Genomic DNA, 18,349 nt, shown 5'->3' with positions numbered 1-18,349 from the left:
ATGCAAGCTTTTCTCAAAAGGTCACTGAGAAGCTATAATGCTTTAACCTCCTTGCCAGTTATCCCGAGCTCAGCTCGGGGTAACCTGCACAGGAGGATTTCTCCGGCCCCGCTGGGCCGATTTTCACAAATTTTTTTTATTGCACGCAGCTAGCATTTTGCTAGCTGCGTGCATATCCCGCTCGCCGCCGATTCGCCGCTACCCGCAGCGCCGCCCCCTCCCCTCCAGGCCCCTTGAGCAGCCGGGCCAATCAGTGCCAGGCAGCGCTGAGGGGTGGATCGGGATTCCCTCTGACGACATCCCGCCCTGTCGCCATGGCGACGGGGGAAGCCGAGCAGGAAATCCCGTTCTGAACAGGATTTCCTGCTTGAAAAGATCACCGCCGGTGATCGAAGTATATAGGAGGATGCCGCTTGTCAGCGGCTATCATGTAGCTAGCGCTAGGCTAGCTACATGAATTAAAAAAATAAATAAAAGTGCTGCGCCGCCCCCTTGCCGACAGAATTGGAACGGCAAGGGGGTTAAAGGAGGTATGAGCTCAAGCATATCAGCAAACCACATTGTAATACTAGCTTCTCTCAAGAGATCTCATAGCCGTCATACATCACAAAAAGAGGAAGAGTTGAGTTTAAGCAAACCGGCAGCCCACAATCAGATGCAGGCTGCTCTCAACAGGCTGCTGAGAAACCATGTTGCACTAAAAGTTGAGAAAGGCGTGCCTAAACCATGCGTCACGCCAAATCCAGAAAGTGATCATTATCTCCCTGGGGAGTACTGTATTTTTTGGAATACAAGACTCATCTTTTCTCCCCCAAAAGTGGGGGGAACAAAGACACTGCGTCTTATAGTCCAAATGCAGGGAGTTCCTGACTTGTGAACGCCTGCCAACCCACCGCAATGTCGGGGACTCCCTGTACTGTGCCCATGCAGGAGGACACAGGGGGGCACAAAGGGGCATAGAGGAGGACACAAAGGGGCATAGAGGAGGACACAACGGGGCATAGAGGAGGACACAAAGGGGCATAGAGGAGGACACAAAGGGGCATGGAGGAGGACACAACGGGGCATAGAGGAGGACACAAAGGGGCATAGAGGAGGACACAACGGGGCATAGAGGAGGACACAACGGGGCATAGAGGAGGACACAACGGGGCATAGAGGAGGACACAAAGGAGCATAGAGGAGGACTCAAGGAAGACAGAGGCGGGCACATGGAGGACACAATGGAGACAAAGGAGGACACAGGGAGACACAAGTGGGCATGAGGTACAAAGGAAGCATAATCCACAAGATGCCCCTTCACCATGGATGCACCAGGTTTAGTACAGTATATATTTTCTTCCCCTGGTTTTTGTCCTCTAAACCTAGGTGCATCTTATGGTCAGGCGCGTCTTATAGTCCGAAAAATACGGGTAATTGTTTTACCGCCATGCAACACTTAATTTAACCAGCTTTCAGTTGAACTCTCTTTGAAAGTCAATAGCCATGGTCGCTAGCTTTGTACTGATACAGCACAAAGCTATGTGGCCATTAATCCCTCACTGTAACCTCACTTCCCCCCCCCCCCCCCCCCCCCCATGCTCAGTGTATGAAAATGACCACCTTTCTCTGCTGAGTTCATATTGGTGCTTCAACTTCATTCAAATGACTGAGGCCCTATCTTAATTTCTGTTTGTTTTGTGAGGTTATTCAAACTGAGGCTCATATGCAATTCACTTTTTCACCTAAGTTTTCTCCTAGGTGATATTTTCACAGTTTGTAAATAAAATGCCCTTTGAACTGCCAGCTAGCAAACAAATACTCAAAATAATTATTTCAGTATTGTTTCACCAACTTTTTGGTACTTTTTCAATTGCAACGTGATAAAAAGATATTTTAAATCAAAGATGAAAAATGATCTCCTAAGAGAAAACTCAGGAGAAAAAGGGAATTGCATATGGCCCTGAATGTCTTGTGTACGGGATGTTACAGAAGAAAGTGAAGATTAGTATATCTGGGCCTACAAGTAAGAACTTCTGGGTCATCCTGCAGAGTACCCATAAGAGCCCCAGGTGTGTATGGAAACATGTTTCAACAACAATGTTTTACCTGAATCCGGAGAAGTCGTTTCAGAAGCTGCAAGAGGTTTGTCCAGATGGCCATCTCCTCTGTCACCTGGAGACTCCATAGTGTCTGATGAAGGAACGCTTGATGACTCCATCCTGAAAGCATCAGGTAGGAAGATGGTCACATGGGAAATAAAGAAACACTCTGCTGACCTCTCCTGGCGAGATTAATGCTAAATAGCATATGAGAAACTTTTTACAGACATAAGTAAAATATGAAAACCTCTGAAGGCTCCTCCCACATTTCTAGGAGCATATAAGGTTGCAAAAAGCTCAGCATGCGATCATATCAGCAACTGTAATAGAACCTGCCTTGCTTTGGAGGATCCAGGGGCTTCTCCGATACTCGGCAACTCCTCTGCCGCTGGCCGGGACCCCCCTTATCTCTGCGGCTGCGCTCCCCTGTACACGCCTGTCGTAAGAGAAGTGCGCCCTCTACGTATCTCTCCAGCAGCTGCTGGAGAGATACGCAAAGAGAGTACTTCTCCTGCGTAGACTGGCTCCGATAGATGGAAGTGTGGACCTGGTACTGGAGCTGCAGGCAGCAGAGAGCGGTGGCGTGTGAGTGATCCAAGCGGATTGAGCTGGAGGAAGCCCCAGGTATGTATAAATCTTTTTGTTTTTGTGGGCTCTGGTTTCCTTTAAGTCTGAAAGCTGACCAGACATAAATCTGAGGGAATAATAAAAACCTTTACAGGTGAAAATGTTTGATGGACATAAATAGTTATAAAACAAACAAATACAATGTTCACTAAAACCCTGCATGCATAGTCTTAGGCAACTTTCTTTGCCTACTTTTCATTGGTTAATCACCAATAAAATGTTGTCATGATTATTACGGTATATATTTTTATAGCACTGACGTCTTCCACAATGCTTCACAGAGCACATAGAACAGTTCATATCACTATTTGCCCCTCAGAGAAGCTCACAATCTAATCCCTATCATAGTTACAGTCTAATGCTGGGCATACACGGGTTGATCCAGCGGCCGATTAGCCGCCGGATCGACCCCCGCTGCGTCCCCGTGGATTGATTACCGCTCGCCACCGGCGCTCCTTATCAGCCGCTCGATTCCCCGCTATTGTCCGCCAGCGGGGATCGAGCGGGGAATCTATCCGGCAGGTCATCGGACCCGTCAGATATTATCAATCGAGCCATCAGTGGCTCGATTCATAAGGAGAGTTTCTTCCGTGTATGCCCAGCATAATGTCCTTGCCATAGTCTAAAGTCAATCTGGGGATGGGGTTGGGAGGGGGTGGGGGGCTTAGGGGGGGTCAATTAACCTTCCAGTAGGTTTTTAGGATATGTAAATAAACAGAATCCTTGAAGGAGACACATGCAAGAATGTGGGAAACACATCCATGTAGGCAGTGTCCTGGTCGTGATTCAAGACGTGCCCCTTTAAACCTAAATTATATGTGTAAGGATCCCTCCTGTTGGTTGCAGCGGAGGTGCAACCAAGCAGCTTTGATTTCTCTGCATTTGGTTGCTTGGTCTTGTTTGCATTTGCAATGAGAGTCATTGCTATTTGCAATCACTCTGCAGTTCAGAGTAGCCCAGGATGTTGTCATGAATCTGCCTATGGCTTGCTATAGTTGAACTGCAGCCAGACAGTTGTGGATTTCTTACATGCATGTGGTTGCATAATCTGGCATGCATTTGTAATGAGAATCCTTTCCATTCACAGGCAGCATGCAGCTTTCAATCAGTGTAGCACAGGATTGCATGATTACCATTCATCTGTGTGGGAATTTGCATGTCTGTTCCCATTGGCTGATGTCCATAGAAAAGCCTGCCTCTGATACCAGACCTTGCCCAACATAGCGTTCAGCTTGCCTGAGTTGTTGCTGGGTCCATGCTGTGAAAATGGTATTATTGTATTGCATTATCTAACCTTGCCTGCCTGGACGTTCACTGCACCTGCGGTGGTACAGTGAGGTCTTATCTTCCCGTTAGTGGGGAACTGCCTTCACCACGTTGGTCACTGGTAGTATTCCTGCTTGCTCTGTTCCTGTGGACATGACTGTAGCAGTGGTTGCTATTAGTTACGCTCCTACCTGTTTGTCTTGTCCGAGTCAGTGTGGATGCTTGCTATCGCTGGGGCAGCGATTAGATTAGCAAGCATTCAGTCTGTCTGTCTATTGTCCGTCTTGTAAGTCAGAGGCACAGGGTTGCGGTCGCCTTGAGCAACCATTGTGTCTTGTTTATTTGTGGCGGTTATCGGAAGCTCAGAGCTGCGGTTGCTCTGAGCAATCTTACTCCCTTGTCCATAACTCCTGGGGTGATCCGTGTAACTTCTTCCACTATCTAATATCACCCAGCTGCATAGTCTTGTTTGTTCTGGTGGTATTCTGGCTTTCTAGGCCTCAGCTGCTATACCTTGCACCTCCAAGGCCTGGGTGTAACCGAAGTCAGGCAGGTGTTGTTTCCTCACCTCCTGTTCAAGTGGGGACGCACCACATAGGGTGAAGAAGGTGGTGAAAAATTGAGGCATAGCAGCTGAAAGAAAGCAGGAGATCTGCCAGGCATTACAATATGTTTGGGGATACTTGCTGAAAATGATATATAAATGCTACTCATTTCTCTTAAAATATTAATCACATGAAATATATGCTTCCATTTCATTATAGCCACATGTGAAATTCCAAAATGAACTATAAACTCAAAATACAATTCTTTGCAAGCATGAGATCTGCACTCGATGTATGGTCAGGTGACCATTAAATAGATGGAATCTGATCAGAGTGGGATCTTGCACAGCAATTTTCAATAAGTTTCAGCATGAAATCTATTGGAAATTGTCCTAGCACAGACGCCTACTAGGGATGATCAATAAGATGCAAATACTTCCGAAATGATGCACATTTTTATGCAAATATATGCAACATGAAAAAGGCCCAATAAATTTAAACCTGGCTTTAAACTGATTGGTCCATTTTCAAACTGCATAAATTTGCATTAATTGGGAAGAGTTTGCATCTCTTTGATCATCTTGAACGCCTACCAGGCTGCACCCCCACGTGTCTGGTGGGACTCCTCGTCTCCTCCGGTGTTCAACGTCACCGCGAGCACCTGTACCCCATGACGTCACAATACGTGCCTGTGTTACGTGGAACAGGCAATCACGGTGACTACAGGAGGCCAGGAGTCGCTGAGGAGGAGAGGTGACTCTTCACCGAGCACGTGCATGGAGAGGGGGAGGAACAATTATTCACTTGGGGGACCAGTCGGATGCTGCCAGCCATCGCAATTTCATACATAGATACTTCTGGGCACCCAATTGAGCCCCTGTGACTGACATTTTGCTAACATTTCCAGTTGATCCTTTATTGAAAGATTGATTGAGCGGCCGTGTTGCGGCATTGATTCTCCTCCATTTCAATTAAAGGGAATCGGAAGGTCGATCGCCCTGGAAAACCGAGTAATGTATGGGCACCTTTAAGGCCCGTTCCCACTAGCCACTGCATGCAGCTGAGACGCGTGGCGGCACTTCCGGGTCTGACGGTACGCAGGCGAATGCCAGAACCTGTTCCATGCATGCCATTATTTCCTGTGGCAGAGTTTCCCCGTGCCTGCGGGGAAACTCTGCGTATTCGGCCCGGTTTCCGCGCTAGTGGGAACGGGCCCTCAGCCATGAAGATCAAAAGAACACTATTTGTGAAGACAACAAATGTCGATTTCAGTAATACCTTTATAGACTAATGCCTGGTACACACCATGCAATTTCCTGTCAGATAGATGGGTCAAATAGATAGTTTCTGACAGGTTTGATCTGATTTCCGAATATTTTTCCGATCAACTTTGTATAGAAGTGATCTGAAAATAGATCAGAAAAATGATGGGGAATCAGATCGGACCTGCCAGAAATTGTCTATTCGACCCATTTATCTGACAAGAATTTGCATGGTGTGTACCAGGCATTAGGGCTCTTTCACACTGTATGCTGAAAGCGGAAGCATTTTAAGTGATCAGTTGTTCCTGAGCAGTGCCTTGTTAAAAAGCTTTCAGTAAAACCGCTTATAACAACTGACCCATAGGAAACATGGACAATACCTTTACCTGTGCTGCACATCAGTTGTATATTCAGTTATAACTGACAGCAACTGATTCAGTGTGAAAGGACCCTAATTAACTATAAGTCTTTTTCTTGCAAACTTTCAAAACTTTGTTTCTTCTTCAAACAGAGTGCAGAACAGAATGAGAACTATACCGACGCTTCCAGGAAAACTACCGGTGTATGCTCATTAATGACATTACCTAAGGTCTTGTTCACATCATAAATCGCTGACAACAGCGTTTTGCGAGCGGTTTTTTTTTTTTTTTTTTTTTTTTTTTTAGTGCCTCCCACCGCTTACCTGCACGTTAGGGTTTTTGGTAAAGCGCTTTTCTAAAGCGCTCTTCCTTCCTTTTCACCCAGAAATGAATAAATACAATGTATTTATTCATGAAAGCGCTGGGGAAATCGCTATACAAAGCGCTCAAGCACTTTGCGATTCCCCTATATCTTCCATTGAGGCAAATCGCCCCAAAAATGGGACAGGCATTGCTTTAGTGAGCGGATCGGAATCAAAACGCTCATATGTGAACACTCTCATAGGGAATCATTGCACAAGCGCTTTTAGGGCGATTTAAACAATTGACGGCGCTTAAAAAAAAAAAAAAAAACGCTCTAGGTGTGAACAAGCCCTTCATCAACTTTAAGGCTTCTTACACACTAAGACGTTGCGTTAGGTGCTACGTTAAGGTCACATAACGTGCACCTAACACAACGCATGGTGGTGGTGGCAGAGGACGTTAGCAAAGAGCCGTGTTAAGCGGCTATTTGATGTGTCCGTGATGCGTACGTGATCGGAACACTCCGCATCACGTGGTCCCGCCAGTGACGTCAGCACAGTGCAGTGAATATTAATTAGCCATGTGGCTAATCACTGCGCCTGTGCAAGCAGGCTAACTCGGCAAAGCCGCTCTAACGCTACAGCATGCTGCACTTTAGATTGACGTGCAGCGTTACAATGTAACGCAACGTGGGCACTGTGAACAGCCCATTGCAGTTACATTGCTGTGCGTTGGGGAGCGTTACAGGCTGCACTAACGTGCGCCTGTAACGTCTCACTGTGAAAGCAGCCTTATTGTTTTAAAAAATAGGATGCATTTTGATCTGCAATGATGGGAACACTGAGGAACGGCATAACCCAGGGAAAGCAGGGATGTTTCTGACCATTTTGGTGCCCTTGGTGAGACATGAATTCTCCTCACCCCCTCTGCATGGCTACAGCTAGGTAATAATTCACGGCATCCACTGAAACAAAACAAAAACAAAACCCTTGAACCAACGTCAATACCTGATGTATGCATTGTGTATGTCTGCAGTCATCAAGGCTAGTATGATTTTACCACATTAATACTATCATGGTAACTAAGATGTTTACAAAATACTGGCTGGAGGTTGTGATACCATCAGACATTTTATCCCTTATAAATACATTCATGTGCTCTGCCATCTCTCCGTACAACCAGAATAGATCTTTGGCACCCTCTAGGCCTCTTTCACAGTGGGACGTTGAGTTTGATGCGGCGATGAAGTCGCACAACGTGCCCCTAACGCAGCGCATGTCGGTTATGAAATTGGACGTTATTTTGCACTGTTATGTGTCTCTTGGTGCGCCGTTTTCGTTGCATACTGATGGAACAAAAACGGCACATGCGTTACATTTAAAAAACAAAAACAATACTGAGTATGTGCAACACACATAACGCAGCAAATGTATTGCTAAACGCACAGCATGCAGCACTTTCTAAATATTGCTACACGTTACACACAACGCAACGTGTGCACTGTGAATGTCGCACAGACTTTGTATTGCTGTGCGTTAGTCTGCGTTATACATTTTTATAACATGCGACTTTAACATCCCACTGTGAAAGAGGCCTTAAAGAGAACCAGAGACAACGAACATTACAGATTTATACATACCTGGGGCTTCCTCCAGCTCCATAAGCCTGGATCGCTCCCACGCCGCCGTCCTCCGCTGCCTCTGTCCGCCGGTACCGGGTCCCGTCATTTCGGCAAGTCAACGCAAGTGCAGTGCGCTTCCTCCGTACTGCGCAGGCGCATGCGTACAGAGCCGGAGGGAGCCCCTGTGCATGCGGAAGACTGGTTGCATCCGGCGTAAGTGACGGGACCCGGTACTGGCGATAGAGGCAGCGGAGGACGGCGGCGTGGGAGAGATCCAGGCTTATGGGCCTGGAGGAAGTCCCAGGTATGTAAAAAATCTTTTTTTTCATTTTTAAGGTTCTCTGGTTCCCTTTAATAATAGCAGGTGCACTGTTAGTTCTAGCCATGCCAATGTGTAAAGTTGAACAAAAGGGTCTGCTTATTTCTCAACAAAAAAAAGTAATTTCTCTTTAATAATTACCGGTATGCAAGATCGTTATATAACATGTGTATAACAAATCTTCACTAAAATATAAACATATAAAGAATAAGTCAAGTGTAGTATATTATATAATAATGGCATCAAGTATATACAACATAGTGTATAAGTCATATAAAGTAGTGTATGTGGGCCTGTTTTCACTAGGTGCGAATTAGTGCGTTTTGTCAGCACACAAATTCTCACAGCAATGAATTGCTATGGGCCTGTTTCCATTAGATGCAAAAATCGCCTTAAAAAAAAATAACAATCATGTTGCTATTGTGCGCTAAATTTTTTTTAGGTTTTCCATATGCGATCTATAATAACAGTAGGACTTCCCTTTTTGTAAAAGATCGCACCCACAAGAAAAATTTAAAATGCGCATGCAAGTTCACATTTAAAATGTGCATATATTTGTATGCAATTTTGCATCTGCATGCAAATTTCACATCCAAAAATTCAAATTGAGGCTACATTCACAGTGGGACGTTGTGTTGTAATGCGACGTTAAAGTCACAACGCAGCATTACAACAAAAAAGTGGTAACACACATTAACGCTGCGTTACCATCGCAGACAGTAGGTACAGTAAAGCATACAGGCAATGAAAAGAATGCTTTCCTGTACCCGATAACGTGTGCATTTAGAGGTAACGCACTGAAGCAGTGTGCTACCATAACGCTACACGTAACAATGCGACGCTAACGTTGGCTTATCATTGCAGTGTGGTAAGCTGCGTTATAAGAGTTTATAACACAGCTCCGCAACATCCCTTAATAACCCCTCAACCAGTGAACATTCACTGATCTGTCAGGTAAACTTCAAATCATTGTAGCTAGCAAACATACTAATGATAAATAATAAAGGCATTTTAATAATATTTGTTTAATGTCACTGCTCTGTACACAACTCATGAAGTCAGTGTAATAATAATGTCACTAATCCATATCAGTGTATTATTATTATTATTAATAATGTCTCACCCATTATCTGTATAACAAAAACAATGTCTAATATTCATATCCCTTATAATAATAATTCATATGCCTGTATGATAGACATTTCAATAACAGAAAACAATAATAAAATAATATAATAGTAATAATAGTGAGCAGTCAGTGATGTTTATGAGTCACATGGATGAAAACTGAGTGTAATTAAAAAATATGGTGGGTCAGCCACAGAGCAAAATAACAGGCAACATTGTTATGTTGTGCTATAACCGACAGGTGTATTATTAGCAGTAATGAGGACAAAGTTTCAGGCACACACCTGGCTGCAGCACTCAGGACAGGAAGCAGCAATATGTCTGCAGTAAGCCAGCCTGTGATTGGCAGCGCCGTGGCCCCGAGTCATTCTGGATAACGTAGTCCTTACCCCGCGGACTCTTCTCTTCACTGCACAGCCCCAAAACTACAGCGTGAGTGAAGTCACGTGGTGTCGTAACACTATAAGGATTGGTCAGTGTTGCGCTCCGCTCTCTGGCTATTACAGGAGAGAGGTGTGCGTCAGAGAAGAGGCTTCGAGATGCCGCCATTTTATTGTAGTCCATCTGCCTTTACTAGATAAAATAACGAAGAAACGAATTACTATTATAATGATTTGTGATAATTTTTACCACTAACAAAAATAATTTATATTGTGCTACATTTTGTGTTCAGTCTCCGAATTATTGCTCATTTCCAAATGCATTTTGATAGCAGAGATGACTAGCAGGAAGTGGGGAAAATACATTTTTCTTTAGGGGGGGGGGGGGCTTGGATGGGGTTGTCAAGGCAATGTGGCTGGAGGTATAGATTTGTCCCCCGCTCCTCCAGGACTCTACACATTCTTACCAGCGAATCAAGAAAAAAGGACGCAGGAGGCAGCCCTTATGTTAAAAAAAAAAAAACCAGTGCCACCATAGGCACCTAATATAAAAGCCACGATTAGTGGCAAAGAATGGTAATTTGGGCACACAACAGCAGCCACTATTGGGCACCGAAATTTACCTTTTATAATGTCCGCAATATGTGGCAAACAAGGTAAATTTCAGAGCCTGATTAGCTCTAAGAAAGGTAAGAGGTATCGTGGGAGCCAGGGACTTTCAGAAATGCATATTGCAGCATTGCATAGTGGGCGCTCTGCAATTCAACTTTTCGAAAGCCCACCCATGGCATATTCTACCGGACACCAAAACTGCTGCTTGCTGCTTATCGGGTGCCAAAATGCAACTTCTTTGCCGCATTTTTGCGGCAGAGGTGGGTAGGGTTAGACGCCACCAGTGGGGTTACGGAGGGTTCTGTGTGAGAGTAGGTTTGGCCATAGTAATTACCAAAACTTTACTATCAGAATCTAGCAGTAGAATATTGCTAATTATTTTTTTCTCTTTATACTCATCCCCCAGTTCTTTATTCATGGTACAGTTACAGATCCAGGGTCGGATTTAGGACACGGCCTAGGGCGCCACAGGAGCAAGGGCACCTAAGCAGCAGGCTGAACTTATGCAGCATTTGCAAACGTGCACATGCTGCAATGCAGAGAGATCAGGCGAGCACCTGACCATGTTATTCTGCTGCTAGCCACCTATGCAGCAGCCACCTTGCTCTCTGTACACGCTTGCATTGTGGCCAGCAGCTATGGACTTGGGCAGCATTGGAGACAGAGGGGAAAAGGAAGCTTCTGCACTGGAGAAGAGCAGAGAAATAAGTGAAACGGATGGCTGCTGCGGTGTGAAGGCAAGCTAGCTACCTATACTGAAAGACGGGGAAAGTGGGAAAAGGAGTGATTAAGGGATACTATACTAGAGGGAAGGGGGGGGGGGAGGCATCTAGGTACCTATACTAGAGGGAAGGGGTCATCTTGCTACTTATACTGAAGGGGGGCGTCTGGCGACAGCAGCCTTGGGCGGTAAAGAGTACAAATCCATCCCTTTACAGATCCACATTCATGTCTTAAACAGGTAGAAGGGGGGGGGGAGGGGTATATATGCATACTTACAAGACCATTCCAAGCATCTATTTAATGCAGCCAATGAAGTGGCAGTACATCCAGAAAGCTTTTCCCCTGGCGCTCTTCTCTCCAAATGCTGTGTCTTGAACACATTTGGCTGATCGATATCCTCCTCCACCTCCTCAGTAGTGCAGAGTGCAGGGTAGAAGTGCTGGTATGCCAGGTTATTTCCTTTGCACACCAAGGGAATGATAAAACTGTATACAAACTGTTGGGGACGAGCAGAGATCAGAGGGGGTACTGAATAATCAGCTAATTTCGGCCCATCGCTTTGTGCACCACCGTAGGCCGTAATGAGGATTACAGATGTCGCAAACATCTGTTCTTGGGTTCACAAATTTTGAACGAGAATGTCCTCAAAAGTTCATGAACCAGCTGTTTTCAGCGAGCTCCATGGGCTTATATGGCAGTCGAATGGCCGCCAAATTTAACGGTTAATAGCAAAACCCTCCTATATGCTAGAAACACCAAGTTTGCAGGGTTTATGGAGGGGGATAGTGGGTACAAGAGGAAAGAAAAGTTCAAAAAGACTTAAAGTTTTTGAGAACATCAATTTTAAAGTTTCATAGGAAAAAAAAGTATACATTTCTATGCGGTAAATGACAGATAATGAAGCAAACCTAACCATACTGTAAATTTAAATATATATAACAAGAAAGCGCAATGAATTTCATGACGGGGTTTCCAGGGGATCTGTACACAGTGCATACGGAACCCCTAGAAATCTCCCCGGAGCTGCAACGCTTTGGCCAGGGATCGCTATACAGACGCAATATGGCTATTTTGGGACTTTTCCTATTTTGGGAAACTTAAAAAAAAATAAAAAATTAAAAGACGCACAGTCCCCCCCCCCCCCCTCTAGAGCTTTTTTAACCCCTTGTCCGCCATGCAGGCTGGGATAACAAGAATGCGGAGCCCCAGCCGAATGGGGCTTTGCACCCTGAGCTATACCAGCCCGCATGGTCCATGGTATGGGGGAGTTCCGGGGGGGGAGGGGCTGGGACAGCCAAGCCTCTCCCTCCCCCAGGAGCCCTTGCCCAATCCATGGCTCTTCCCCACTACCGGTGCACCAGGAGGAGGTGGGGGGAGATGACTCCCTGGGGGGACCCCCAGATGCCTGCCCTCCTCCTAGGAGAAATAAGTATAGGAGTACCAAGTACCACTTACCCATTTCCACAAAGGGTTAAATGAAATAAAAACCACAAATTACATCTTGATTTAAGATCTCCACGCACTGCCGCCACACACACCTCTCCCCCTCGCACTGCTTTCAGCTATACTATAGCTGAAAGCAAAAGCATCTTTATATTTCCTTCCAAGGCTCTCCATTGGTTCCTTAACAGACCAATGGGGATCAGGAAGATGCTTTTGCTCTCAGCTATACTAAGTATAACTGAAAGCGCATCTTATGCGGAACCAGTCATGAAATTCATTGCTTTTTCTTTTGCTATATGTAAATTTACACTACTGTTAGGTTTGCTACATTATCTGTCATTTACCGCAGTTAAATGTATACTTTTTTCCCTATGAAACTTTAACATTTTCTCAAAAACTATAAGGTCTTGTACCCACTGTCGCCCTCCACATACCCTGCTAATTTGGCGTTTCTTGCATGTAAGGGGGCTTTGCTATTAACCGCTAAAGTCAGCGGCCACTCGCAAATGCGATCGCCATTCGCGCTGAACACAATTTTTTTTTCAATTTGCGAACTGCGCAATATTTGCCGAATACTGCCCACCGTTGAACTGGTCGGGCCATCTCTAATGAGAGTTATGGTTTAAGCGGCGCTCAGAGACTAATTTGGGAGCTCAAATTAGAAATAAAACAAAAGAGGGAATTCAGCCACCAGCAAAATGCGTGAATTACGTCAACTGGGAGAGGGAATAGCATCAACACCACCAGGAATGTGAATGCAGCAGGCTGAGCTGTCTTTCGGCTTCACTATAAGCCGGAATCGAGCTGCGACCATTTCAAATGTACGCGGGAAAGGAGCAGCCCCCACACAATTAAGAGCTCCCTACAATCCCTCCTTGGGAACCAAATCCCTCTGTCTTCCTCATTTGTCCCTCTTTCAGGATTGATGTACAGATCTATGTAACTATTTGTATTTTTCTTCTGAAAAATGTCTTTAATTTACTCTAAACTTATCCCCATACTTTAAATTGATAGATTTCTTATTTTTAAATGTTATTATGGAGGAAAATGAACCAGAATAGAAAGGACCAGTTTGGTTTGAATGACAAAACATGGTATGCGTGACTACGGATTTGCCGGGTGCATGATTAGGGGCGTGGCTTAAGTGTCCCTCTTTCTTGTCTCAAAAAGTTGGGAGGTATGAGTGAGAAAGCATGATTTGGAGACAGTGATGCTGACCAGATACAGTCTGAGGGCCCTTTCACACCACGGCGGTGCAATATTTTTACCGCACCCCACCACCAGGCAATTAAAGTCTATGGAGACTTTCACACTTCCACGTTACGACGAAAGTGACATTTTAGCCGCATCCCTGACGAAGGTCCAGAACTACATTACCACGCATCTTCTGCGGGGAGCTGCAGCGGCCCGGAAGTCATGTTAGTCTACGGCGACGCAGGGATTTTTAAATAATTACAGATGCGACGTTGCAGCGTGCATGCGCTGAAGCGTATTTTTACAATATGCTTCAGTGTACTTCCACATACCCCGAAGCAGGAAGTGACCACAAGTGCGTATTACTTCCTGCTTGGCCCAATACCAGATTGGTATTCCCCGAAGACCTGTTTCTGGTGGTGGAATGCGGCGTAAGCAATGCACTGGATTGCTGCCCCCAGTTTACAACGTGAAACCGGCCTTGAGGGAGCCATACACTGGTCGATCTGCCATTAGATCGACCAGCTGACAGATCCCTATCTGATCGAATCTGATCAGAGAGGGATCGTATGGCTGCCTTTACTGCAAACAGATTGTGAATCGTTTTCAGCCTGAAACCGATCACAATCTGTGGAGCCGCCGCTGCCGCCTGCCCCCTGCATACATTACCTGAAGCTGGCTCCGGGTCCTCTTCTCCGCGCTGCACCCCGCACCGCATCCCAGCGTACGCTGTGTCACTCCGTGACCAGGAAGTTCAAATAGAGCGCCCTCTATTTGAACTTCCTGGTCACTGGAGTGACACAGGAAGTTAATGTACGCTGGGATGGAAGCAAGAGAGAAGCGCGGAGAAGATGCGGAGAAGACGCAGAGAAGATGCCCGGGAGCCAGCGTCAGGTAATGTAACTTACAGTTGAAATAATAAAAGTCAGATAACAGCCCTCTCCATGACTAGACATAGTCGGAGAGCTTAATGGCTTGTTTGCATAGAGCTAACAACTGGAGTTTCTCAACTCTTCCTGTACTGGAAACAATTAGACTGATGTATCTGATCTTAATGTTTTATTTCTTAGCTGTTCTACACATACAAATCATAATATAATTTTTTTTCGCTTCAGTGTCTCTTTAATGGCTCCAGGTCGTTTTTATAAGTCAGACAGTGCTGCTGCCACTGTGCGCGTGCACGCTCCCGCGCGTGCACGTGAAAAAAAACACCCCAAAAAAAAAAATATTACACCTTTATTTCCAAACGATATATTGTCACCATACTTTGTACTAGGGACAGAATAAAAATTTTGTGATAACCAGGACAAATGGGCAGATAAAATGTGTGGGTTTTATGCACAGTAGCAGTGTTTATATTAAAACCATAGGGTATGAAATTGGAGAAAGTGTATTTTTTTCTTGCATTTCCCTTTAAAATGCATAGAAAAAGTAATTAGTGAAAACAAATATCAACCCCAAAAAGCCCAATTTGTGGTGAAAAAAACAAGATATAGATCATTTCATTGTGATTAGTAGTGATTAAGCTATTGGCAAATGAAAGGGATGAGCACTGAAAGGTGAAAATCGCTCGTCTGTTAAGGCTCGTACACACACTGGATTATTAGGAACGACGGGTCCGTCAGACTCTACCGCTGGGTGGGCGTTCCAGCGACAGTCCAGCGTGTGTACAGTCAGTCTGCAGACTGATAAGGCTGTTTCTGAACGATCTGCTCAGAAACAGCCTTATCAGTCTGCAGACTGACTGTACACACGCTGGACTGTCGCTGGAACGCCCGCACAGCGGGAGGTGCCGACGGACCCGTCGTTGCCTGCAATCAGGCGTGTGTACGAGGCTTTAGGGTAAAAACCGCCTTGAGGCGAAGTGGTTAAGGTCCGTACTTAACGCAGTTTTTGTGCAATTTTTTCCCATGATTTTTTTCACAATGAACAATTGTTTTTGCAATATCATGTAACGTGTGGAGATCACGACCGTCATGTCAGATCATTGAACAATGATCGTTCAGATCCCCATTAACAAACATTGGTCGCTACTGATCCCCAATCCATCTTCACGTGGGTACTTAATTAAGACCTAATGTATGAGGAAGTCAACTGATTAATGTTATATAATGTACAGATCTGCAGGTAAGGCTCGGTTCCCACTTGTGTAGAAAACGTACCCGTTCGGTACGTTTGCTACACCTCCAATAAACACAGGAAGTGGATCCTATGGTTAAAAATGAGGTCTGCTTTAGGGCCTATTCACACTAGAGCGTTTTGCCGGCGATTTCGCTCAATCGCTTTTTAAAGCGCTAGTGCTATAAAACCCTATGGGCCCGTTCTTACTTTGGCGATTTGCGTTAATCGCCGGCAACTAACGCAAACCGCCAAAAGCAAACACGTAGCCTGCACCATTTTCAGGTGATTTCTCGGCAATCAGGTTTCAGTGCTATAGAAGCGCTAAACGCAATCGCGGAAAAATCGCAGCAGTGTCCAGTGATTTTTCCGAGTATAATCGCGGGGAAATCACTCCCGCAAAAATCGCCGACGTTTTGCGCTTTTAAGTGTGAATGGGGCCTCAACTTGTGCAAAAAAATAAATGAATAGCTGCAAGTGAAAGCTAGCGTCCCAACCTGCTCCTTTTTTTCCAGACAAGAGGATGTATTGCCCATAGCCACCTATGCACCCCCTGCAAACGTGAAGAGAAATCTGCGCAGAGATTGAATAGGTCAGCTCTCATTAAAACTGCCAGAAATGCTTTATGCTAATGGAACTAAGTCTTATACAATTTTTTTTAATTAATATTAATTATAGCAGCAGTAGCAGTACAAAACTAGTAGTGATGATGATGATAATAATAATAATCAGAAGTACCTATTTTATAAACTATTAATAGGTAGCACATTTTAGTGAGTGTGTGTTTTCATGTACAATAATGCATCCTAACTTATGATAGATAAAAACACTTCACACCACAAAGCTCTTTCCGTAAATGTGATTTTAATATAAAACACGTTTATAACATCACTGCCCATTCAGTATCATGTAACATTCAGAACTGACTTGGTAACATTGGTATAATCCATGTAGTTGTTCATGTCCAACACTAATATAATCCATTTATAACAATATGTACATAGGCCTTTATGTAACAGTGCGCAGTGGGGCGGGCAGTCACCCAGGTAACCGGATATCGTCAGGTTACTGCACAGCCACAAACGCTGCCCTCTCATTGGCTGGGTTATTGCGGACCATTCCTTTTGTAAATTACATAAAGCTGAAGGTATATAACAACCATAGTGATATCTGTACAATAAAGGGGTTACAGTTGGTATATATGGACAAGTCATTTAAACTATCACGTTATATGTTTGCACTCAGCCTCCAATAAAAAATGTTTATTCTAACTATATACAACCATTGGTTTGAAGGCATGAGCAAGTCCTGAACAAAAAAGTTCAAAGGTGGGGCTGAGGTTTTGATTTAACTCAAAAGTAAATGTAAAGCAAATTACAGTAAGTCAAACAATTAATCCTTCTTACTGAAAGTATGACTATCGTATACCCTAGCTCAGCGATGGCTAACCTTGGCATTCCAGCTGTGACAAAACTACAAATCCCATCATGCCTCTGCAGGGCCGGTTTAAGCAACAATGGGGCCCCAGGGCAAAATAAACCTGGGGGCCCCCCCAACAGATACCCCGGAGCAAAAATTGGTATTAAGGGACCTTTTTTGCAGCTGGTATAGTCAGGGTTTGAAGCCCCAATTGGTCGGAGCTCCACATTCTGGCTACCCCAGCCTGCATGGGGGACAAGGGGTTAAAACGTTTCAGGAGGGGGGACCCCACATAATTTAAAAAAAACAAATTCCCACACTCTAAACATAAAAAAAAAAATGGGAGAATAGGAAAAAAATGCCAGGGATCTTCATACAGCCATATTGCGGCTGTATAGCGATCCCTGGCCAAACCGCTGTGGCTGCGTATGGACCCCACTGGAAACGCTGTCAGGAAATTTATTGCTCTTTCTTTTGATGCATGTAAAATTACACTACCGTTAGGTACTAAAAGTGACATTTACCTCATTTAAAAGTATACTTTTTTCCTTCGAAACTTTAAAATCGATTTTCTCAAAAACTATAAGGTCTTTTTGAAAAATAGTTTTTTCCTCTTATTCCCAATGATCTCCTTAACATATCCTGCAAATTTAGGGTTTCTAGAATTTAAGGTGGATTTGCTATTAACCATTAAAGTCGGCTGGTTTTTAAATGTGTATTTTTTTTCCTTTGAAACTTTAAAATCGATTTTCTCAGGAACTATAAGGTCGATTTGAAAAAAAAATGTTTTCCCCTTGTAGCCACTGGGGGCCCCTACAAGCTCTGGGGCCCTAGGGAAGCTGCCTCCTTTGCCTTAATGGTAGCGCCGGCCCTGTGCCTCTGACAGCTGTAAGCATACATCGGGGAGTCAGTGTATTGCAATGCCTCATGGGACTTGAAGTTCCACCAC

General features: G+C 44.7%; 1 protein-coding gene across 2 annotated transcripts in view; it reads right to left on the bottom strand.

The window, feature by feature from the left end:
* LOC137541391 (zinc finger protein with KRAB and SCAN domains 1-like) overlaps positions 1-10,026 on the bottom strand; it is a 24,707-nt gene extending 14,681 nt beyond the window's left edge. The window contains exons 1-2 of one of the 2 annotated variants that reach the window (XM_068262667.1): positions 9,796-10,026; positions 2,089-2,201 (exon numbers count right to left, since the gene is read on the bottom strand). In XM_068262667.1, the coding sequence (XP_068118768.1) occupies positions 2,089-2,200 (112 nt within the window). In that variant the 5' untranslated portion in view covers position 2,201; positions 9,796-10,026. The remainder of the gene's footprint in view (positions 1-2,088; positions 2,202-9,795) is intronic. The other variant, XM_068262668.1, reaches the window with a different exon arrangement.
* Positions 10,027-18,349: the final 8,323 nt, after the last annotated feature.

The sequence above is a fragment of the Hyperolius riggenbachi genome, chromosome 12 (genome assembly GCF_040937935.1).
Source record: "Hyperolius riggenbachi isolate aHypRig1 chromosome 12, aHypRig1.pri, whole genome shotgun sequence".
Lineage (NCBI taxonomy): Eukaryota > Metazoa > Chordata > Amphibia > Anura > Hyperoliidae > Hyperolius > Hyperolius riggenbachi.
The sequence above is the reverse complement of the archived record's forward strand: the minus strand, read 5'-3'. Positions and strand labels throughout refer to the sequence as shown.